Raw genomic sequence first — 24,376 nt, 5'->3', positions numbered from 1 at the left:
GCCAGGGCTTGAACCCAGGGGCACTTAACCACTGGGCCACATCTTCAGTCCTTTTTTGTATTTTATTGTCTGATATTTCTTACTGTGGGTTGCATATCAGATGGGCTTCATGGGGCTAGAGCAAGCTGTAGGTGAGGCTGCATTGCCTTCCAGAGGCCCTAAGTGAGAACTTACTTCTTTGCTTTTGCAGTGTATACAGGCCACACTCATGCCTTGGCTAGTGGTCCCTCTCCTCTACCTTCAGTGCTAGCAACAACTTCACATTTCTCTCACCAAAGCCAGGAAACGTTCTCCATTTTTAAAGGACTCAAAGATTATGTTGGGGTTGCCTAGATAACCCAGAATTTTCTCCCCTGTTACTTTTAATCATACCCATAAAGTCCCTTTGCCATATAAGATACTATTTTCATTGATTACAAGTATTAATAACAAGGATATCTTTGGGGGCCATAATTGTGCTTCCCCACACCTCTCCAGGTAATTAGGTTGTTAAAATGTTATGGACTTAATAAGGCTTTCTAATAGACTATAGTTAAGACCAAAATAGAAAAATAGTAAAAATTATTAAATAATATTTGTCAAACCTGATATGTACTGCCATAAATAGTAAATATTTTGTTTACTTATACATAAATGGATTTAAGTTTATTCAAAGTAAAATATTTTTACTTCCAATCCAAATAAACTACATATATCTCTATTTGTAAAGATTGACATATATCAAACCACCTTGGTCTTTATGTGTAATTATTAGAGTATATATTACATTGGTGAAAGAAGATATTTTCATCTTCATATTTTTTTTAGTAGGAAAGATGTACACCTAATGCACGATTGTCTTAAAGTATGCACCTCTGAAGCTCCCATGCATAAGTAGTATGCTCATGGTTTAGTCTTTTCCCCACTATATGGTGATTATTGTTGCTACTTTATAATCACACTGAACTCAGCTATGAAAATGGTATAAAATGTTTTTCCCCCAGGGTTTCACAGTTAATAAATGTTAGGTGATATATATTTTTTTTAATCTTGAAATAAGTACTATGCCCATTGATAGCTGATTTTGATGTAGTTATTATTTGATTGTTTTGATTCTGAACTGAACAATTTTTATTCATTCCATATACTTTCAGGAAATGTCTATTTGAGAACCTTTTCATTGCCATTATTCACTAAGGAATGCCAGGGCCCTTGCTTTTGAGAAGCTCCTAGTTTATTGAGGCATATGTATGCATGCATAGCAAATGAACTTTAATACTTCAGGTTATTAAAGCTTTCTGTGTGTACAAAAGAGACAGTATTTATTGAATGTTCTCTATGTTCCAAGCTCATATTTGTTAATTGTGTTAACTAATACTGATGATTTTAAGGGTTTTGAGTATGTAGTGCAAACACTTTCATCCACTCTCAGCTGGCTTGTGTTATTGTAGTTGTGAACATTGTCCTTTATTCCTGTACTTGAACACTTCTGCTTTTAAGGGACTACTATCTTCTGTTTTCCAAGGTGAGAGTGTGGTTCAATAAACACATTCTATCTTGACAAAAATGCAAACAACCATGAGTTTAGGGGATAAGCATAGAAGAACAAATCTAAAAAGGAATTTTTAAAAAGGAATTTTTGACGATCAAAGGAATAGAACAAATGGGAGTAAGTAGAATACATGAAGGATAGGGAATGCAGTCTGTGAACCTTGATGCTTATAATTTAAGAGTAAATTATGTTATAATTCTGAGCAAAAGAACTTTCTTTTTGCAAGACTGATAAAAGGAAAGACTTCTGTGACAGGTTTTGCATGGTATCACTTATACTTGAGAAGGTGATTATTTTTCTTCCCCTTTTTCCATTTGCTAAAGAGTAAAACAAATTCATATGTTCTTAGAGGAGTCGGTATGATTTTTTTCCCCATCTGACTTGGAACCTGTTTTCTTCCAAGGTGCATCACTGGTTAATTTGTCCATTCATTGAACAAGTTTTTATTGAGTGCTAGTTTAGACAGCCTCTAAGGTAGCCCTAAGTGGTCCCTACTAATATTTAAACCTTGTGTAATTCTTTCTCCTAGAATATGGGCTGGAATTGATAAGCCTCTTAACAAATAGAATACAGTAGAGGTGATGGGATGCCATTTATAAAATTAAGATACACAAGTACCGTGGCTTCTGTTTGGAGCATTCTCTCACCCCCTTGGATCACTCACTCTGGGGATCCAGCTGCCCTATTTTAAGCAGCTCAGTAGAGAGGGACCAGGGGTGCTAATACGTGTGATAAGCATGGAGGTTAGGTCTCAGTCCTGGCCAGCAGTCTGATTGTAAAATTATGATAGACTTTAATCCAGAGCCGCCTAGCCAATCTATTCCCAGATTCATGATTCATTCAAGTCTGAGCTCCTAAGCATTTTAAGCTTCTAAATGGGGGTAACTTGTTATATAACAATGAATAAGTAATATGTACCTCCATCCTAGATATATAACACTAAATAGATGTTTGTCCCTGCAAACATCTCTGATGTTAGAAAACATGCTAGAGAAAGGTAGAAACTAAAACTAGATAATAAACAGAATGATTGTTCAGACATGTGCAGCATAATAAATACAAATGAAGAATAAACCTGGGAAGGACACAGGACAGAACTGTTGGAATTTAAAATAAGATGGTCAAAGAAGACTTCACTGAGAAAGTATCATTTGAACAAAGGCCATAAGGAAGTAGGGCAGCAGCAAGCTATTTGATCAAAGGGAAGATGGAACAGGTAGTACAGAGGCTGACAGGGAGCATGCTGGTATCATTTGAAGAACAGGAGGTGGCCAGCATAGCTGAAGTGGAATGAAAGAGAAGAGTAATGGAGGTAAAGTCAGGTCAGCAAGGTTACAGAAGATGGGACCAGCTTGAATAGGGTCTTGGATGAATAAGAAGTTACTGGGGAATTAATCTGAGCTGGAGTTTTAACAGGATCCCTCCGTTACTGTGTTAAAAACATTGTAGGAGGTAATGGCAGAAGGAATTAGAACATTTAGGTGACAACTGCAGTTATCCCAGTGTGGTGACCCCTTCTTATGCATGCAGGAAATGCTCTAAAATTCTCAGTGGGTGTGGAGACTGCAGGTCTCACTGAGCTCTAACTATAATGCTCTCCCCGCACCCCTTATGTGTAAAGACCTGTGAAAAAGTTTGATCTACAAATTAGGCATAGTTAGATTAATAACAAAATAATAAAGTAGAACAATTAAAACAATAAACTGTCATAAGATATTTAAAACTTATGAATTATTTCTGGATTTTTTCATTTAGTGTTTTTGGGGCAATGGTGGACCATGGGTAACTGAAAACACAGGGATATCTTTGAGAGGGAGCAGCTGTAAAAGATGATGGCAGTTTGTTTTAATGTGGTAGGAGTGAAAATGGGAAGATTGGTTAGATGCTGAAGAGAACCAAAGGGATTTGCTAATGGTTTTGATGTGGGAGGTAAAGTTTGGGAAAAGATAGTAATCTAAGAGAATATCAGGATTAAACTTGTCTGAAGAAGTATGTGAATGAGGTTGTGTTGCCATTTTCTAAGATTATCCTCCACTTTTGTTCTCTTGCCAAATGCCTGTTTTTGTCCTTATTCAGATTTGTGTGTCCATTAAAATATATCTTATACTTTTGCCTTTTCAATCCAGACATTTATGGATTATGAAGTACAAATATTAGAGCTCCATACCTCAGTGATGTTATGATTGTGATTTAAATCATTTGTGGGTCACAGTAAGAATTATAAGAAATATTTGCTACTATTTTTTTTATATTAATGTTGTTTCTGCTAGTTTTGTTTTTACTGAGTCCTATGCTAATCCTATGAAGAGACCTTAAAGAAAATTTGAGATATGATTCCTACTTTCATTAAGCATATTATCTAGAAATATAAAAACAAAACACAAAACAGGCAAACCCAAACAAGACACTGGATTTGAGAATTAAAATCCACTGAGCATTTGGTATTTGTAGCATCAAGGGAGGGTGATTATTAAGCAACTATTATCTCCATTCTGGAGGTCAGACTGCTGGAGGGACATTGACCAAAGTTAGCAGTCAGGAAGTAGCCAATCCTTTTTAAATCCAGGTGTCCTTATTTCACAGTTGATGTTAATCATATGATACAACTCTGCTTTAAGAACTGTGAACAGAAAAAGGTCATTATTTCTTGAAATAACCATGTAGGTAAAGTCCAGGACATAGTTTCCATGCAAAGAAGCCTAAATAAGAGATGAGTAAGAAATCTGCATGTGGTGAGAGGAAACAAGCTCATGCATACTTGTGGAAAGAGCAAATGAAGGACGAGGGGGTGGGAGTAGAAGGTAAGCACCTCACATGTGCTGATGCCTGGCATGCCCTGTCTCAGACTGGTGACAACTGTCCTGGATGATGGATGCCACTCCTGTTTTATGGACCAGAAAATCTAGGCTCAAAGAAATTAAGGAACTTTCACTAGGTCATCTTTGTAACTACTAGAGTATAGACATGAATCAGACTGTCATGTTCTAAAACCTTGTTGTAAATATGTTCATATAAATGTCCTCTGTTTACCAAATTACCTTAGACTCTCATGTGTTCACTATTTTTTTTAAAATAACCTGATGACTTAAAACTGATAGCAGGTTGTATGTTGTAGAGGCTAGCAGGGCAGCTGGAGGACAGGAATCAAAAACACAGAATGGAAATGACACCTGGAAATGTTCACACTGAAAAGCATTTGAAAGGACCAGTTTGCAGGACCTGGGGATCAGCCTCAGCTCTCCCAGTACTGCATAGATCTTACTTGTAAATACATGAACAATACAGAATGAAAGTTGCAGCTTTGTGTGGTGAGAGAGCAACAATTGCAAGTTAAGAAGGACAGTCACACTTTTCTTTCCTAAAGTGTACTTTATATATTAGAATCATCTGATGAATGATTAGTTCTTTTGAGCTACAAGGAACCCACACATACTGTCCAGTTAGTGGGATGTTTTTATTAAGAATAACAAAGTATGAACCCTGAGGATGAGAGGAAGCCATCTCATTGAGCAAGGCTGCCCAGATGGCTGATGGGTTGTGGCATGCAGGCATGAACCTGCCCACTCTTCTTCCAACCGAGACACATTAACATTTCCCAAGAGACGATCCTTTTTGGTTGTGTGTGACTCCAGTGTAGAACCTGGCAGGACAGCTCTTGTGGCTAGCCACGTCACAGCACACTACTCAGTCTCCATGGCTGCCTTTCACAGCATCAGCTGGCTGAGGCATTTATGAATGATTTTTATTGCCAAGTAGGTGAACTATTTGTAACAAGCTCTTCTGGTTGCTTCCTCAAAGGGAGTTTTGGGTATAGCGTTCATTCTGAGTGTTGTGAACTATAGAAAAGGCTAAGAATTGCTTCTCAAATGTCTGTCAGTGTCACCTTATGATAACAAGGAACTAATGTTTCCAAAAGTCTATCGTCATCAACCAGACTTCACTGGAATAGTGGATTAGATTAAGCACTTCCCTCCATCTCCCTCTTCACATCCAGATACTGTAAGAGTAGGAAGAGAATATTACTTAGTGAATTGTCACAAAAGCCCTGTGAAGTAAATAATCTTATCACCATTTTAACAGGAATAAAAAATAAGTCCCAAGAAAGTTAAGTAACTGCTCCAGTGTTTCCTGAGCTAGGAGTGACAAAATCAGGATTCACATATAGGCCTGCTCCTGAAGTCTGGCTTTCCACTACCTTCCTTGCCTGAGAAATTTGGCTGTGTAAGCCCATCTGGGGTGATCGTGATTATTGGCCTAACGGGCAAGCTGAGAACTCATTCTCTGTTTGTGCTTGGAAAATTATTTCAAATTGACTAAAGTAATAATTTAGTAAGAGACTGAAAATTGGCCAAAAGACCATGTGTGCAGCGCAATCATAATTGATAATGCCTTCAGCTCCCAAGGAGGAGTCTGGCAGGCTGCTGAGCCCCACTGGTGTATTTCTGCAGCCCTCACAGACTCTTCATTAACCGGCTGCAAGAAGGACTGCACCCTCTTCCCATGAAGCATGTGGGTTCTGAATTCATAGCGGGTGTAAATCTTGGGGAAGACGGAGGAATAAATAAATGATCTCGGAATAATGTGCAGCCAATATTAAAGCATATTTTAACATGAAAAAATCAGTGGGGGGGGGGGGGAAGGAGTCTGAAAATAACCTCTTTCCTGAAATGGTCTTCTCTTTCTGGCAGACTTCATAGTTCCACAGCTGTTTATTATTCAACTGTAAATCTGCAGTGATGTGGTCTTCCTTATCCCTCAATTCTGCATGCATCCTATAAGCTCCCCACTGCTGTTTAAGTACCCTTCAAACTTACAGATTTATCTCCTAATTGCTATTTTATAAATATACTCTGCCCATGCAGTGAAGGGATTTATAATCAAAAGCTGTGCTCTCTGCTCTTTCATCTGAATGCCTTCTGCTTTGTCAGGTATTGGCACCCATGGGAAGATCCTGTAGCATTTCAACCTAGGATACTAGTTTCCCCTGCTTGACAGCAAAGGGGCGCTCTTTGGAGATGAAGGTGGTAAATAGTGAAAGATGGTCATCAGGAAGGTAGAAATGGTTCATGGTTGAGTCAGTAGGGCCAGGGATGTATCAGGAAAGGCCCTGTGGTAAAGGAGGTATTGCAGCTAAGTCTTTACCAATGAGAATGTGTGCTTTGAGCACCATAGTGGGAAAGAGTAGAAGGGGAGGGATAGTTCAGACAGATTTAGTAATGTTAATAAAAGGATGAAATAACATAGTTCTTTCAGTTAACTACAAGTAATGTGGGATAAATGGAAGTGAAGGGGTGAGGCTAGAAGTGAGGAAGGGCCTGTAGACCTGGCTGAAGGGTTAGACTTGTTCCTGGGAGTAGGACATTGGTTTTAAACCAAATAGTGATATTGTCAAACTTTTACTTTAGAAAGATCACTAGGTGATTGGATAAGGGAGTAGAAGGTGCCATCCTGGAGACAGGGAAACCCCCCATGTGAAGGCTCCTGCAATGTTTGACAGGACCAGGGGTGAAGGGCCAAGTGTTGGTGTCAGGGCCAAGTGCGCTAGCTTTATGATCGTTATTGTAGTGCGTGTGTCTGTGTTTGTTTTCATAATGTGTTTATGTAAATATCCTTTGAAAAGTTCCATCTACTAGTTAGCCTTTTGTTTAGTCACCTATCAAAGCTCCTTCATCATATAACCACTGCATGTCCAGTTCACCTGGTCTGATGAGGGATTTTTCATGCTACCTCTATGTGGGAGTGATTGATGCCATTTGGTCCCCAGGTAAGAAAAATTTTCATGGAGAGAGCAGAGCAAAGCAATTTTAAATCAACAAGGACCCAAGGAAATCTGGGTAGTTTCATCCCGTTGTAGCCTCTCGACATGGTGAATTAAACTGAATCTTGATAGATCTTAGATACATCACTAGTTCTTCTAGAAGCAGCACAGTAATATAGGAACAGGTTGAGGACTTTCACCTTCCTTTTTATGCCTAGTGAGTGTGAGGCCCTAGGTTTGCTCTCCAGCACTGCCAAAAGGTGGGGAGGGTAGGGATCTAGATTTTCATATCTACACTTGGTTTTGTAGAAATTTACTTAAGATGTACTTTGATCTTAATCATAACAGTTGTATATATCATGGGCATGCGTGTGATAGGAGACCTTTAAATGGAAAATGTGAATGAATGCTTTTTTTTTCTTTTTGGTACTGGGAATTGAACCCAGGTGTGCTTTAAAAGCACTGAGCTATATCCCCGGCCACTTTTTTTTTTTTTTTTTTTAATTTTGAGTTGGGGGTCTCATCAAATTATGGTGAGACTGGTCTCAAACTTGCGATCCTCTTGCCTCAGCCTCTGAGTCTCTGGAATTAGAGGAATGGACCATTGTGCCACGCTATGAATGCTTTCAAATTTTAAAACTTGTGTGTGCACAACAAAGATTGATAGTAGAATTCTTTGCTAATTGCAGCCACATTTCATCCCATTTCTAACATTCTTTGTGCTGCCTCAGTTAAGATAAAGGTGACCTTCAAACTGTTGAAGAACTTAGGCCTGTGTTAGCTTATGTCATTGCTCAAAGAGAGGGTGCTTGCACTTGACGAAAGAATCCCTTTCTGTGGTTACTGTGGAAAGCAAAGGGCAAAGAAGAGTGGCCTCTGAGCCTCTCTTATATAAGTAATGGATAATTGAGGCAAAAAAGAATTATTGTTGATTTCTTGTTAAGTGTATAAACAAATGTGATAAAATAGGCAGTTGTATTTTTGTATTTGAATTATACTCAATTGTATAAAAGCAAACATTTTAACTTAATTTTCACCTGAAGTTGCATATTTAAAACACTGTTTCATAATATTTTGTTTATAATTTTAAAATAATACTGATATACTGAACTAAGCACTGCAAATTAAAGGAATAACTAAGCACTAGGCACTCAGGCCTCACAGTCTGTGAGGAGAGTGAGCATAAATAAGCCACCTACAATGTTTGCTGGTAGAGCACAGATGAGCTATTCAGTTATTAGCAAAAAGTGATTTCTTTCTGGAAAAAAAAATCAGTTAAAGGGCTGGGGATGTGGCACAAGTGGTAACGCACTCGCCTAGCATGTGTGAGGCACTGGGTTTGATTCTCAGCACCACATTAAAAACAAAATAATGATATTGTGTCCACCTAAAAATATTTCTTTAAAAAATGAGTTAAAGATAGCCTAGATAATTTGGTCTCTTTTATAATTGCTTGTTTGCTGGCCCCTATAAGTTATCCTGTCCTTGGAGCTAATATATAGGTGTGTTACAAACTGTGTGTTATAAATTGTTAGTTTAGAGCATTGTGATCAGCATTAAAAACAGCAAACAGAGGCCTGGGTTGTGACTCAGTGGTAGAGCACTTGCAGAGCATGCGTGAGGCACTGGTTTTGATCCCAGCACCACATTAAAAATAATAAAGGTATATATGCACAATATAATTTCCACTAATACCAAGCCCCCCCCCCCCCGCCATGGATTGAGTCAGTAAGTCTGAGGACCCAGGAATTTAACATGCTTTTTTGATTTTTGATACAGGTGTTCTACATAACACCTTAGGGAGATAGGTTTCCGAAGCAGTGGACTTGAACCTTTTTTACTCATGTAATACCTAAGAGAATAACTTGAATCCCCTCCAACACACATGATATTTGATCATAACCTAAAATGATTACAAAGCAGAACACAACTTCCAGCCTGTTTTAAATATTGACCTTTAAAATTAAAACTTCCTCAGAAAAAACAAACTGTAAAGTAAAACTGTTCCATAGCCCTGTTTATATCCACGGTAAGCTATGCATGACAGTAATTTGCTATTTATCTCTATCCCCTTAAAAAGTATAAGAATAAGCAGGTCCAAGGTAGTCAAAAAGGATACATCATTTCTTTTCCTCTTTCTTTCCAAGGGAGGTAAGGCTGGAGCCTAGTTAAAAAAAAAAAAAAAAAAAAAAAAAAAGGGGGGGGGGGGTAAAGATGGGTTCTACCTAGTAAGAGGTACTGTAGAGTGAGGAACGATCATTATAAATCGAGCTCAACTTTGTTGGGATTGCTGGGGTGTGCTGAAGGGCACTGAGCCGAATTGTCTGGACCAGCCATGCTTGCTAATTGGAGCTAATCCAGAGAGAGAAACTTCTCTCTTGTTACCTTCACGACAGAAGGTAAGTGAGCAAGTTGCAAGGTCTCTCCCTTCCACCAGGACTGGGAGGAGAATGGGAGCTATCTTCTGCGTGTTTGTTTCAGAGACAGCTCCAGGTCCTCCCAGAGACAGTGCTGGGTGGTGGAAGGTTGACAACCCAAAGGGGAAGAGAAAGGACTTTAATAAGGAGCTTTCTAAAATAATTGCTCTTAAAGGCATTTAGGGGGCCTACTGGCCCATCACTGGTGCTGGCTGGAACAAATAGTAAATTCTGCTGGCAACTTGGAGCTACCTCAGCAGGCATTTTATCAAGGGGACCAGGGGCCATGCTAGAGTTTGGTCAGGTCTATAAGTGCAGGGATTTGAATGGAGTCATTTTGTACCAGGAGTTTTTGCAATCCTTACTTTCATATAATTGTATTTATACAAGGTATTCATGCTTAAAAGTCTGTTTGTCTATATCAGAAATAATTATGTAAATAGAAATTAACATTTAAAAATTGTGACCATAGGGTTGTAAGATTTTTTTAAAAAAAATATTGCATCATTGTATTGTTGCAGTATGTATCAGAGCAACATAGATGTGTTACATTTTTTGATAGTTATTTAAAAAATAAAATTAAGTTCAAAATGCACATCTTAATGAGATGAATAGGGATTTAAATGTTGCTTTTAATTGTTTTATGTGCCCTTGGATGACTTACTTATGGTCAGGTTGAGATTGTGTCCACTATGGGTTCTTTTTCTTTGATAGTTTATATTTTTGTAGGCATAAATACTTAAAAACTTTGTTCACTTAGATAAGTGGTGGGGGCTTTGTTGTCACAGGACCACTCAATTCTTTGAATGTCCTCCAAGTTATAGACTAAAAATTATATAATGAACTATTTTTAAACATTTTTTTAAAATTTTACATGAACACAATATTTTTAATTTATTTTCATGTGTTGCTGAGGATGGAACCCAGTACCTCACATGTGCGAGACAAGCACTGACACTGAGCCACAACCCCAGCCCGTATAGTGAACTATTATTGAAAATTATTTTCTGTGATTTATCAGCTGACACTTCAATTATATCCTTAATAAATTTTGTTGAAAGCAAAGATTTGGAAATTTTGTGACATGCAAAAAGAAATTTGTTATCCAGTCCTTGGAGTCCTACTATATCTCAATATTTTGGATTGTTCTTTGTTAGGTTGTTGATTTATAGACACTGGGACAACATATCAGAGTCATATTCAGGAATAGTGAGAGGCTGTCTTTCTAGTGTAGGTGGACAAAGGTCATTGATAGAAAGAGCGGGATTCACATGTTCTCAAGAAGATTAGTTTTAGGAAAAAAATATTTACAGAAGATAGCAGAGGAACAACTTTCTACATTTCTATGTGTGTGCCTTTGGAAGGCCTTGTGTACTGGGACACATGGACCAGTTGGAGAAGCATTGGCCTAAAGACAATGTCTTGTTTCTCCACCTGGCACCCGTGGTGGCCTAGCCTTCCCTTGCATCTCCTGCAGGACAGTCCCTTGCCTGAACACACACAACTGCCACCACCAAGAGCTGTTCTAGGAATTGTGTGGTGGGGAGAATTGGGGAAGAACAGTGTTAAGCCTTGGGGATCAAACTCCTGGGGTATTTTGATCTTTTTCAGAAACTGTCTCCTGTTATCCCCAAACATACTGCTAGCTGCTGCTTTGCATTTGTTTCTCTACCCCAGGAGACTCCTTGAAGTCTTGAGCCACTGTTTTTGGCAAGAATATACTGTGTTCCTGAGGTATTTTGAAGCACAAGAAAAGATTGAGAGTTGTGACCATAGAACATTCTCTTTTATGCAAGCCTTTGTTTAATTCCTCAAGATGTTCGCTCTGCCTCAGTTTTTTTCTTCCTCCCTTTTCCACGTGAGTTCTTGGTCCCCCTGCAAGTCCTGGTTCAGTTATCACCTTTATGACACCTTTTTTTTTGTCACCTTAAACCAGATTTTTTTTTAATGTCCCCATATACTCTTCTAAATTTCTCATTTACATTTCATATTTCTTTTTGAAATTGCCTTTTTATATGTCTGTCACATTTTATAAATGTTCACTTTTTCTTTTTTTCTTTTGGTACTAGGGATTGAACTGGGGGGCACTTGACCACTGAACCACATCCGCAGCCCTATTTTGTATTTTATTTAGAGACGGGGTCTCAATGAGTTACTTAGCATTTGCTGAGACTGGCTTTGAACCTGCGATCCTCCTGTCTCAGCCTTCCGAGCCACTGGGATTACTTTTGGGTTGACTTTTCTCCACTGGGATTACTTTTGGGTTGACTTTTCTGTTAGGATGTATGTTCTTTAAAGATAGAGATTGTGTCTTAGTTTATCTTTGTATTCCTGATACCACTTCCAGCCTAGGGCACACTCAGTGTTGAGCATGAAAAGGAGAAGGAAGAGATGGAGGGAAAGTGGGGTGAGTTAGTAAATGGGAACCTAAAAAGAATATCTGTCTTTCATTACTCAAAGAAATTGTTTTCAATCTCCCAACTTAGATGCTAAAAATATATCAATAAGTTTTCTCTTGACTTTCCTAATATTTTATATAGTTGCTTTTAGCAACATAAACTGTAGGTAAGCTCTGATTTTTCTACCTCTGTAGGTATCTGCTGGGTTTTCTTAAGTCACCTGCCATTTTCTAAATGTTAGCTTTAGGTTCAAAGTCATGCTGTGTTTATTAACAACAACAACAACAAAAAGTCTACCTAGTGGACCTTATCAGTCTTAAGTGCCTGCAGATGATGGACATTGTGTTGGTGAATTCTGCATAGAGCCATTACCTAAAAAGTGGTACATGTTCTTCAAAGACAGAGGCTGTGTCTTAGTTTATCTTTGTATTCCTCATATCAATTATAGGCCTAGTACACACTCAGTATTGAGCATGAAAAGAGGAAGGAAGAGAGAGATGGAGGGGAGTGAATAGGAAGACAAGGGGTCATTGATTGAACCCAGGGGTGCTTTACCACTGAGCTGCATCCTCAGCCTTCTTCATTTTTTTTTTATTTTTGAGACGGGGTTTAGCTAACTTGTTGACCCTGAACTTGTGATTCTCCTGCTTCAGCCTCCTAAGTCACTGGGATTACAGGCATGCATTACTGCATCTGATTCCACAGCATCAAGTTATATGAAAGCTATGCTTTTTCATGGTGTCTCATCTTTTTTTATTTCCAACTACACTTCGACATATCTAGGGACAGACACTTATTTAATTATGTTTGTAACTAGGACCTAGCCCAAGACAGGTGCACAGTGTGTACTCAGTGGATGTCCAATGAATGAATAATTGGAAAGCCATCGGTAGTTTGATGTCCTCATACCTTTTCCTGAATGACTTTTTGATTCCTACAACCTGCCATTCTTATGCTACTATACATTTAGGCCTGATTTTTGTTTTAAGTCTTATATGTCCTTTTCAGTTCCTGTTTTCTTGGGCCCACTTCATGGGAATACCATACTGCAGTGTTGCTAGGTGATCTGGAACTACTGGAGCATTTCAGACCATGGGCAACTTGGGATATGTTGAGAACGTGGAATTTTATTGCACTTTTAAAGTTCATGTTAATCAGAATTGTTCAATTGTTAGCAGTCATTTACTGTTGGTTTTTAAAGTACCATACATTGTATTGGGTGCTAGGAATACAAAGAGTTGGAAAGCACAATTTCTTCCTGAAGGATGGCAGTGTTTAGTCAGGAGGTGCACAGATAACCAGAGGATCGATCTAGGTGCAGTGTGGTACGTTCTTTGACCTAGGTGAGCAGAGTGCCTTAGGAAGGCATGGAAGTGACTTGTCACCTGGGAAGGAGATGTCAGTGCAGATTCCCCAAAGAATTGAATTCATGAACTGGTTCTGGAAGGACAGGTAAGGGAGGCCTGAGAACAGATAAGATTTACTTTCTCAAATAACTGAAGTTCTATATTTTTCTGAGAAATTGGATGATCTTACAGTGTGTTTTAAATCTGGCTCTAATAGGCCATCTTCATGTAAAACTCTTCTTAATATACAGTTGCCCTCAGTGGCTCCAAATCACATTCCCTAGTTAACCTAGCATTCACTTACAAGTTATTCTCACCTTGTCTTTCCAACTATAGTTTTTTAGTATTATAAGCCAGGGTTTAGTAAACTGTGACCTGCAGGTTAAGTTTAGCCCATTGTCTTTTGTACAGCTCTTAGCTACAACTGAGTTTTATATCCTTTTAAAGGATGGCAAAACCCAAATAAACAAAAGAGTATGTAACAAAGACTCTCTGTGGCCTGCGAAGAAGCCTGCCTCGGCCCCTTACTCTCCTGCCCTAGGTAAACTACAAAGTGCTCTCGTGTTATACACCTCGTATTGGCATGGACCTTCCTACTCCCGCAACTGTGCTTTGGCTGTTGTCTATCTGAAACTCTTGGTTCACTGAGTTCAACACTCTGTTCAAAGGGTGTGTGTTATGTCTGAGCCACAGTCTACACTCTGGAAGTGCTTCTGTGGCAGGCCGTAAACAAATAGAAACCCAGTAGGTTAGTTATGCAGAAAAATATAAAGGAGGGTAAGGAGAAAAGGGTGGAGAGTGCCCTGAGTGTTAGGGGCCTAGAAGAGCTTTTCAAGTAGAGGACAACAAGTGCAGGGCTTCGAGGGACAGAGGGGGCCAGTGTCTTGGCCTTGAAGACGGGGTTTATTCTTAGTAAATGGGACAATAGTCAGTGGATCTGAGCAGTGGAGTGGCATTATCCCATCTGAGTTTTAAAATATCTTTGCTACTAGGTAATGCTGGAAGTAACAAACTGACCCCGTAATCACCGAGACTGAACACCACAAAATTCTCCATGTCCAGAGCCACTTGGGGTCGTCTTAGGCACCTCATGAAAAGAGGGGGCACTGGAAAATGGGTTGTGATTGCCCCAGCCCAGGGTGAACCATGAGTTTCCTCTCACATTTTGTGGGCCCATCTTGTCACATAGGGCCCATCTTTGTCACATAATGACACGGGGTTGAGAAGTAGAGGGTATAGGTGGAATGTGTCAGTTCTAGCTTACCCCTTCAGTCCACCAAGCATCCTTCCTGCCACAGAATACATGCCACCCTCTGCCAGGGCCCACTGGGTCATTATAGAACTCCAAGCCAACCTAATCCTGGGTAGGCTGTGCATCAGGTCCAGCTCTGATCCAATTTGTGGGTTAAACAGGCAAATCTACTGCTTTGCTTTCCCATACCTACCAGGACACACAGTTTATATGGTGAAGCAGGCTCAGGTAACTCTGTCAAACACCTTGGAAGGGGAGGATGCAAGAGATTCTTGACAGTACTGTCTGCTCTGCAGCTGTGGGGATCCCTGTTGAGGCAGGTAATATTCCTTCATTACGTCTCTGTGGGGCTTTCCAGGGGCCTCCCTTTTGACCTTTGCCCCTTGACTTCAGGCTTACCTGCCAGGGAAGTCTCTTCGACTTTCTTCTGTAGCCACATGTGGAGTGATGCTAGAGGCTTGAGCCCACTTTGAAGCTGCCTGAAGAGTGTTGAAGGCCCAAGTGTTGTTTCTTTTTTTTTTTTTTTTAGCATGTGTTTTGTCTTTTCTGCATTTTCTTTTTTTTATTGGTTGTTCAAAACATTACAAAGCTCATGATATATCATCTTTCATATATTTGACTCAATTGGGTTATGAACTCCCAGTTTTACCCCAAGTACAAATTGCAGAATCACATCGGTTACACACTCACATTTTTACATAATGGCATATTAGTGACTGTTGTATTCTGCTACCTTTCCTATCCCCTACTATCCCCCCTCCCCTCCCCTCCCATCTTCCCTCTCTACCTCATCTGCTGCTGTTCAATTCTCTCCCTTGTTTCCCCCTCCCCTTTCCCCTCACAACCTCTTATATGTAATTTTGTGTAACATTGAGGGTCTCCTACCGAATCAGTCACCTTTAGTCCAGGCTTCTGGTTTCTTGGGCAGCACCACTATCTCAGAAATTTAGTAGAGTTCTTACATATTTGATATCTTTTACCAACACATGCCCATAACCACATCTCCAGGCTCTTTTTATTTGCTTATTTGTTTTTGAGACATTATTCTCAGATACTATATATCTTTAGTGTATCACCCTATACATAGTCTCTCAATTTAAAAGGAGCTATCTTAAAGCTGTCAGGTGTCTGTGGAAGACCACATCATTAATTGAATCTCTGCCCTGAGTCATTTTGGACAATTGAAAAAAATTTACGAGATGTCACACCCTTGGTTTATCTTTCCCCTGAAGCACTTTAATCTCCTAAAGGTTTTACCTGGCATTTGTTATCTGTGGATTCTCAATCTTATCTTTTACTACTGGGGTCTAGATTTACTACTCTTTTTTTTTTAACCCCATAAGCCCTTGAATTTCTGCTATTTCACAGTTCCATTTCAGTCCTACACACAGTCTGAACAATGTCATTTCTTTCTTGTGATAGTTAACCACAGCATCTGTAACATCCAACACACATTATCAATGTTCCATTTTCCAGTGTCTGGTGCCACAGGTTCCTTAGGGATATGATCTGCACCTGACATTACCATGGGCAATAGTTTTATTAAATAGTTCATTATAGCATAACAGATAACTATTTTTGCAACATCTAATCTGAAAACCAAAGCCACATATTGCCTTACCCTTAGTACATGGTGTATGTCAGAATAGACTTAGGTATGTGTAGTGTCTCAACAGTCAGAAGGTTAATATTCCTTTGTTTTCCTAGTTCAGTAAAAGACTGTAAAAGACCCTATGGCATAAAAATCACTTATGATCCAGGGTGGTGGAGGCTCTGCGTTTGTTTTAGCAGCCGCTGGCCTCTGGGCCCTGCACGCTTCCCAGTTGCTGTGGTTGAGAAAGAAGGGAGAATGGATAGGGATCTGTGTGAACTTTTTGTTGCTTTGGCTCAGAAATAACACATGTTGTTTCCACTTGGATTTAATTAGCTAGAACATGGCTTAACTTGACTGCAAGGACATTGACAAATACAGTGGAGTAGATGGGTGCTTGTGTTCTCTGTCATATTGGGAGGCACCTTGCAACTATTGCAGCACTCTGTGAAGGGTGATGGTGTCTGAGAACAGTGCTGAGAGGGGAAGTGCTGTAAATCTTAGAGTTTAGGGGTGTGTGTGTGGAGTGCTGGGGATCGAACCCAGGGCCTTCTACATGTGAGGCAAGAACTCCAACTGAGCTGTATCCCCAGCCCAGAGTGTAGGTATATTTTGAATCTAGACCCCAATAAGATTTGCTAATGTCATAGTTGACCCCAGCTATTCCACCTCCATTGTCTTGGCCCCAAATATTTGTAGTTTCTTGGTGATCGTGGCTCATGATTGTATCTCCATTTTCTATGGGGCCTGGGAAATAGATGCTCATACCTCTTTATTGAGGGATGGAATAATTTAGCTACTTACCTTAATTTCACAAAATCTACATTAATAACAAATATTAATTACTGCAGAAAATAGCTTAAAACATCTTCATTTACTACATTATAGTAATAATGCATATGATGGACATGTTAATGCTATGGTTTTCAAAAAGAATGTTAAGAATAAAGGTACTGCATGGCCACCAGGTATAAAAAAGAAATTGCTATTTCTTACTCTGAAACATTTCTTTAATCATTTCTTTTTTCTTCTGCTCCACTCATCATGGAACATTTTAAATAAAATAAATCAGCTAGACATAAATTTAGCGTTAAAATTATAATTCTTAACCACACTCTGGAGTCTTTTAGCAGTGGACCTGTTTTTATGAAGTGGTGAAAAACTTGAATGAAGTCAGATGCCTAGTGAAAGAAGAGCCCTTCCATCTTTTTCATATTAGCATTCTGCTGCTTGGAGTTCCTGGCTATCTCACCAAAGTTGGGCTGTATTTATTTATATCAAGCATCAGGTTATTGAGTTATCTGGAAGGATCACTTAAAATAGGAGAAATGCCTTTTCTTATGCCTCCGTGATAATGAGGTCATTTTTTTTTTTAAAGAGGTAGAGAGGGGGAGAATTTTAATATTTATTTTTTAGTTATCGGCAGGCACATCATCTTTGTGGTGCTGAGGATCGAACCCGGGCTGCACGCATGCCAGGTGAGCGAGCTACCGCTTGAGCCATATCCCCAGCCCCATGAGGTCAGTTTTAACTCCTGAAAACAGTCACTTTGCCTCTCATGATCCACATCAAGCTTCATGACAGCAGTGTTAATGTGAGCTCCAGACTCGGTAGTGCTAAGGAGCCAGGCCCTAGGTGTAGGGGACAGAGTGGGTCGTGCACATAGAGCAGACGACTTGCCAATGGACTTGCTGTAGGGGCTCATGAGTCGGAGTTGACCCTTTGTTTGCAAAGTATTGAAACATGGCTAGGAATTGTCCATGCTAAGACAAGGGAAGCCAGCATTTTATTGAGACGACAGATGTGTACTGACAACTGGGAATAAGCCTGGCTGGAGCCTAGGTTGTGGCTTACAATTATAAGGCCAGAGGGTTGGCTTGGAGCTGGTTTGTGAAGATCCTTGTCTTCTATGCCGAGAAATTTGAGGAGATTATAAAAAAGGTTCTTCTGAAAGAGAATTACAAGACAATTTATTAGATGAAAAACCAACAAGAAGTTAGCCTGTATATTTTATCAGTTGGTCAAATTAAAATTCACCTTCCATTTATTGAGTACTTGCTATGAGGAAGGTTTTATAGTGATCATTTTATGTATTATCTCATTTTTAAGAAATGACATCAGACAGTAGATGACATTTTTTCATATTTTGTAAATGAAGGCAACTAAGGCTCAAAGTACTTTGTACATCAGACAGTAGATGACATTTTTTAATTTTATAAATGAAGGCAACTAAGGCTCAAAGTGCCTGCAGTCACCCTGGGAGTCAGTGCTACACAGGCTTTGAGTTTAGTGTGCTTCCTGCTTGCCGTGCATTCATTCCAGGGTTGGTTGGCAATGGCAAGTTAAGCCTTGGACAGCAAAGGTTGCATCTGGACCTAAGGGCTTAGGGACCCATTGTTTCTTCTGGAACCTCACTTCCTGTTCCTGTGAATCACCTGCCTTTCCCTACTGTCTTACCAATTTATTCTCTTCCACAGTGCATAATAGAGCAGGAAGAGTATTTGTAAACTGATATATTAAAAAAATCATTGTCTAAATTTTATTTCTTGGGACAAACAAATATAATAGAAAGATTCACTGTACAATATTCTTATTCAGCATTTAAGCAACATACTCTGGCAGAGCCTGCCTGGATGAACAGGTGACGAAGAGGCAACTGTGTGAGGGACAGTGGTAGGTAGTATCCTCTGGGTAACCGTATGCTCTGGGTTCTAGTTTTTACTCTTCTCACGTAACTATCCTGATCTTAGTCTCTCCATGCACATGGTGGAAGAAAGGGAGTCCCTTGAGTTAAACATACTTTCTAGTATCTTGTACTTCTAAACTACAGGGAGGAGTTCACTGTTTGTTGAGGGAAAGGGAGAAGAATGTAATTCATTCTTTCCAGCATTGGTGACTTCTGATTATTTTTATGCCATAGGTACTTAGAGGCAGAAGTCTGAGAAGGGGGGAGACTATAGAACTTGTCAAGAAGCTGCCTTTGCAGAGCAGGGGGAATAAAAAGTTACAATTTAATGGAAGTAGTACTTTCCTAAAGATACCTTTTATCAATATTTATGTGGGATTAAGAAAATGTCAGCTTTCACTATTTGAAGCTAATGATTCTGAGTAGAGTGACTTGGAAGTAGCAGATAAGAAATTGTGGATTAGTGAAGGTATACCTCCTAGTGTGGCCACTGATGACTTCTATTTAAGACTATTCCTACTTTTCAGAATAACCAGAGATGTACAGTGACTGATCTTAAGAAATAATAGGGAAGCTGGGGGCACTGGTGCACACCTGAAATTATAGCAACTCGGGAACTGAGGCAGGAGGATTGCAGGTTCAAAGCTGGCCTCAGCAACTTAGCAAGACCCTGTCTCAAAAATAAAATTCAAAGGGCTGGGGATATAGCTCAGTGGTATAGTGAAAGAGCAGTACTGCAGGGGGCGGGGGCAGAGAAATAATAGGGAAAATTGAGATTTTTGTCTTAGGAATTTTTTTTTTTTATAAACACAAACACATCCTTTTAAGGATATACTAAAAATGGGCTTGAGTAGTTGACAGAAAGCCAGAATCCACAATTCAAAATAACACAAATCAGGGCTTCAGAGGGCACCAAGAATTGCTCAGAGGTATCTAGTTTCCCCATCAAAATGGGTAAAGTTTAGACTTTATTTTATATTCATGAGGATAAGCTTAATATTTTTAATATTATTAGAAAAATACAGCCCCTGCATTACCAAAGACAGACTGACACGTGTCAGTGAATAAATGAATTGTTACAGAATACTTGGAAAGTGGAGAAGAAAAAAATTGTTTATAATTCCAGTACCTTCATTGTCACTTTTTTTTGGTGTTTATTAATATACATATGTGTATGTATATATGTATATATAAATATATATACACACATATATACACATGTACATGTATATGAACATTTATAGGCAAAAGAATGTATCTATTTTTATGTGTGCATATATGTTGTATTCAAAAAACATATCCTGTACAGATATCATTTATATTTTAATGTACGCTTGGTATAGTTTCTAATACCCTGATCTGTAAAATTTAACAATTTATGATAAGCATTTTTCAAAATAGCTATCCTCTTTTTCTAATTTCAGTTTTAATGACTGCATAATATGCTAACCAATAAACTAGTCATAAACTAGTTGTCATAAACTAGTCATTATTTCTCTTGTCAATTAGATTGCTTTTGAAGTTTTTTTTAGAGACTTGTTCTAGTTAAAAATCTTCATGCTTACATTTCTTTTGAATTATTTCCTCATAATAACTATAACTAGAAATTTGGTTTGTAGAAATGACTCATTTTTGCTCTAACGGATAGTATGAATATTGATTTCTCTATCTCAGCATTGCCTAATTGATCATTATCATTTTGAAATTTATAGTTCTAATTTAATAGTACAAATGATACCTCACTGTTTTTGTTCTCTTCTACAAAAGAAAAACTAGTGAAAATCCTATTCATTGGCTAAATTGTTAAAATTTTACTTTGATTTTCACTACCTTACTAATGCCTTATTGAATATACCATATGTAATAATGCAAGATGGTTTGTCTCACTGTTGTTTAAGGCCCTTTTTTTTTTAAAGCTATCTGTGGAAGCACGTGAAGAGATGACTAGAAAGGCCATTAAAATAGTCAAACATTTTATTGAGAAGCCAAGGAAAAGAAATGCAGAAGAAAACATTGAAGAAGCTAGTGATTCTAAGGTTACCTACGTGGATGCTTTGAATCATCTAGAGAAATCGCTTGCCCACCTGGAAACTCTCCACAATAGCTTCATTGTTTCTCTGAAGAATAGTGAACAGGTAAGGAAATGGAAACTTCTGTATTCTCACTCTCAGCAGTAATATCAGGATATCCTTTTCTTTCTTTCTTTTAAAAGCTATGTTAGTAGTTGTGTCAGTCAACTTCCATTACTGTAACAAGTGCCTGAGATCATCAGCTAATAAAGAGAAATGGTTAGTTTTCACAGTTTTCAAGGTTTTCATCTGTGATCAGTTGGTCCCATTGCTCTGGACCGATGGCTGCATTCACCTGTGTTCAGGAAGCAAAAGAGAGAAAAGAGTGAGAGTTCCACTATTCCCTCCAAAGACCTGTTCTCAGTGCCCCAAGGAACACTCACTGGGCCACACCTGTTAAAGGTTCCACCAGCACCACCTGAGGGATGGAGTCTTTAACACATGGACCTTTGTGGAACACTTAAGATTCCAATTCCAAGTCAGGCAGAGTGGTTCATGCCTGTAATTCCAGCAACTTGGGAGGCTGAGGCAGGAGGATCATAAGTTTGAGGTGAACCTCAGCAACTTAGCAAGACTATCTTAAAAAATAAAAAGGGAGGTGGATAAAGCTCAGTGGTAAAGTGCCTCTGGGTTCAATCCCTGGTAGCCCTGCTCAAAAAATAGATAAATAGATAAATACAAAAAAGCCCAACTCTAGCAGTGGTTTTAATTGGGTTTTCAGACTTGCAGATACACTTGAAAATGGTTCTTAAGCCTTTATCCTTTAACCTCTTCAGTATCACTTAAGATTGTCAGTTCACTTTTCTTTTGGAAGGAATTTGGGCCACTTAATACAGATAATACCTGTATTATCAGGGAAGAAGAGAACGGGAAGGTGGGAGAGGATTGGATAGCAGGCGTTGAGCGAGCCCTGGACCTGTGCCTTGGCAGAGCATGGTCCCCATAGTTCATAAGTGCTAAAGATGGTGCATCTCAAGTTGTTCCAGCTGCTGGGTGTTGCTCTCCAACTGAATAATAATGGGGGGGTATTCCCCATAATTTTCAGAAAAAATATCAGAAATAGCCTCTAATGCCGCCTTCAACAGTTTTTTTTTAAACATGCATCCTCCTTATTCTGAATTAATGTTACATGTTTCCAGTATAATTGTATTACTGATATGAATTTTATGGCTGGTAAAATTGTTCCTCTTCATTTCTTGTGGAGACTGTGTCTTTAAATACCACCTGGAGCTCAGGAGCCCCTGCCCTTGCTGGGGTTTGAGGACCTGGGTATTAACGCTGTTGCAGGGATGCTAGAAGCCCTCTGAGGCCTTCAGAGATTTTGTTCTGTATTCTGTCAGGGGAGTTTAGATATCAATTTTTGTAACTGGAGAGTTGACAAATCAGTAAGTAAATGATTTTCCTGTAAATGAAAACATTGTTTAGATATATGAATAACATTCCAACCACCCTTCAGTTTTGTGGCAAAGGAACCTAGACAAGGCCACTGACCTCCTCTTTCGTTTTTCCCAAATTCCATTTATTGACTTATTTCCTTGACTTGTAGGAAAAAAATATTTATGACTAGAAAGGTCAGTTACTGGAAAGGAATTCAGATAATAAACAAATGGGAGCCTTCAAAATTTGTATGAGCCATATAAATGCAAACCCCTCATTAAAAAGATAATGGGGGAGTTTCTGGGAAGATGGCGGCGAAGGGAGAGCATTACCCCCGTGTACCGTGTCACTGTGCGGGAGAATGACGAGTTAGAACGGCTAAAAGCTATCTTGTTAGGAATTTCCAGCAAAATTGGGGTGCTCCAAAACCTAGAGGAAGGATTTCCATCGCACGAGGATCAGCTATGGGGGCTCAAACGCGAGAGATTTGTCCGCACGGAGGGTCACGCTGCTTATTCAGCAAATTGCCCTGCAGCTAGAGTCTGCGGCGCGCGCTGGGAAACGAGGAGATAGCAACGCAAAGATATAGCGCTGCAGTTTCTGCGGGCTTCTGCCAGCTGTGCAATCACCACACTCAGTGCTGAATTCTGGGTTTGAGACGGGGGAAGGAAGCGGTCCAATTCGGTTCTCCACACCGGTCAGACCACAGAGGAAGCCAGCAGCCACCATCTTGGAGAGCTGACGTCACCATCCCTGTTTTCGACTGACCGCAGCTCATTCAGCCATAGAACAGGTAATTTCAGGCTGCCATTCGCCTGCGGCTCGCAGACAAATTACTCGGGCTCAGTGCTAAATAACCCGCGGAAACTGCTTCTTGGAGCCTGCTCCTATCAGAACATACACCGAGCACGGAGCGGCCGAATTCTGGCTCCCGGAACTGCTCTGGCCCAGGGCTAAAGAATCCGCGGAAACTGCTTCTCGGTCCGGGTCCTGCTGAATACTGTGGAGGTAAATACCAACCGAGCCTTCATAGGCAGTGGCAACAGGACTGAGACGGGGCTTGTGAGGGCCGGTCAGGACTCGCCCATTGCTTTGGTCACCCGGCAAAGGGAACGAAATGCTGCCATTCGCATGGGATACCAACATGGCAGAGATCTGATGTCATCAGACAGCGGAGGAGGAGAGAACTTCATCGATACCAGCAGCGACAGAAACAGTTGGTCTCCTGGTAAAGAAAGTGAGTCACAAATACCCGAGTCTCTCTCACTTTGTCATCAAGCCAGAGGGGCAGAGCAGAGCTGCTGCCCGCGCCCGGAACAGGCCCAGCGGCCCGCCGGCGTGGTAGTCAGGTAACCCCAATTGGAGTAGGGGCAGAGCAGAGCCGCCACCCGCGCCCACAAGGTAGGCAGACCTGAGACCGACTGGCAGCACAGGCCCAGCGGCCCGCGAGCGTGGTAGGAGGGGCAGGGCAGAGCCGCCGCCCGCGCCTGCAAGGTAGGCAGACCTGCGGTAGACCAGCGGATCAGGCCCAGCGGCCTGCCGGCGTGGTACACACGTCACCCCAATTGGAGTAGGGGCAGAGCAGAGCTGCCACCCGTGCCCGAAAGGTAGGCAGACCTGCGACCGACCTGCAGAAGAGGCCCAGGGGTCCGCGGGCGTGGTAGACACGTCACACCAATTGGAGGAGGGGCAGAGCAGAGCCTTCGCCTGCCCCCGGGACAGGCCCAGAAGTCCGCGGGTGTGGTAGAGAAGTCACACCAATTGAAGGAGGGGCAGAGCCGCTGCCCGCGCCTGCAAGGTAGGCAGACCTGCAACCGACCGGCGGATCAGACCCGGTGGCCTGCCAGCGTGGTACACACGTCACCCCAATTGGAGTAGGAGCAGAGCAGAGCTTTCGCCCGGGACAGGCCCAGCGGCCCGCCGGCGCGGTAGTCACGTCACCCCAATTGG

The 24,376-nt window shown here is 40.4% G+C and overlaps 1 protein-coding gene across 3 annotated transcripts in view; it reads left to right on the top strand.

Annotated features, from left to right (window-relative positions):
* Positions 1–24,376, top strand: part of Nbas (NBAS subunit of NRZ tethering complex) — a 330,311-nt gene that overhangs the window by 251,712 nt on the left and 54,223 nt on the right. For all 3 annotated transcript variants that reach the window (XM_058578372.1, XM_046441292.2, XM_046441291.2), the window contains one exon: positions 20,897–21,115. In XM_058578372.1, the coding sequence (XP_058434355.1) occupies positions 20,897–21,115 (219 nt within the window). The remainder of the gene's footprint in view (positions 1–20,896; positions 21,116–24,376) is intronic.

This window comes from Marmota monax, unplaced genomic scaffold, assembly GCF_021218885.2.
Source record: "Marmota monax isolate L192 unplaced genomic scaffold, Marmota_monax_Labrador192_F-V1.1 WCK01_AAM20220418_F8-fsc00010, whole genome shotgun sequence".
In the NCBI taxonomy this organism is placed as follows: domain Eukaryota; kingdom Metazoa; phylum Chordata; class Mammalia; order Rodentia; family Sciuridae; genus Marmota; species Marmota monax.
The sequence above is the reverse complement of the archived record's forward strand: the minus strand, read 5'-3'. Positions and strand labels throughout refer to the sequence as shown.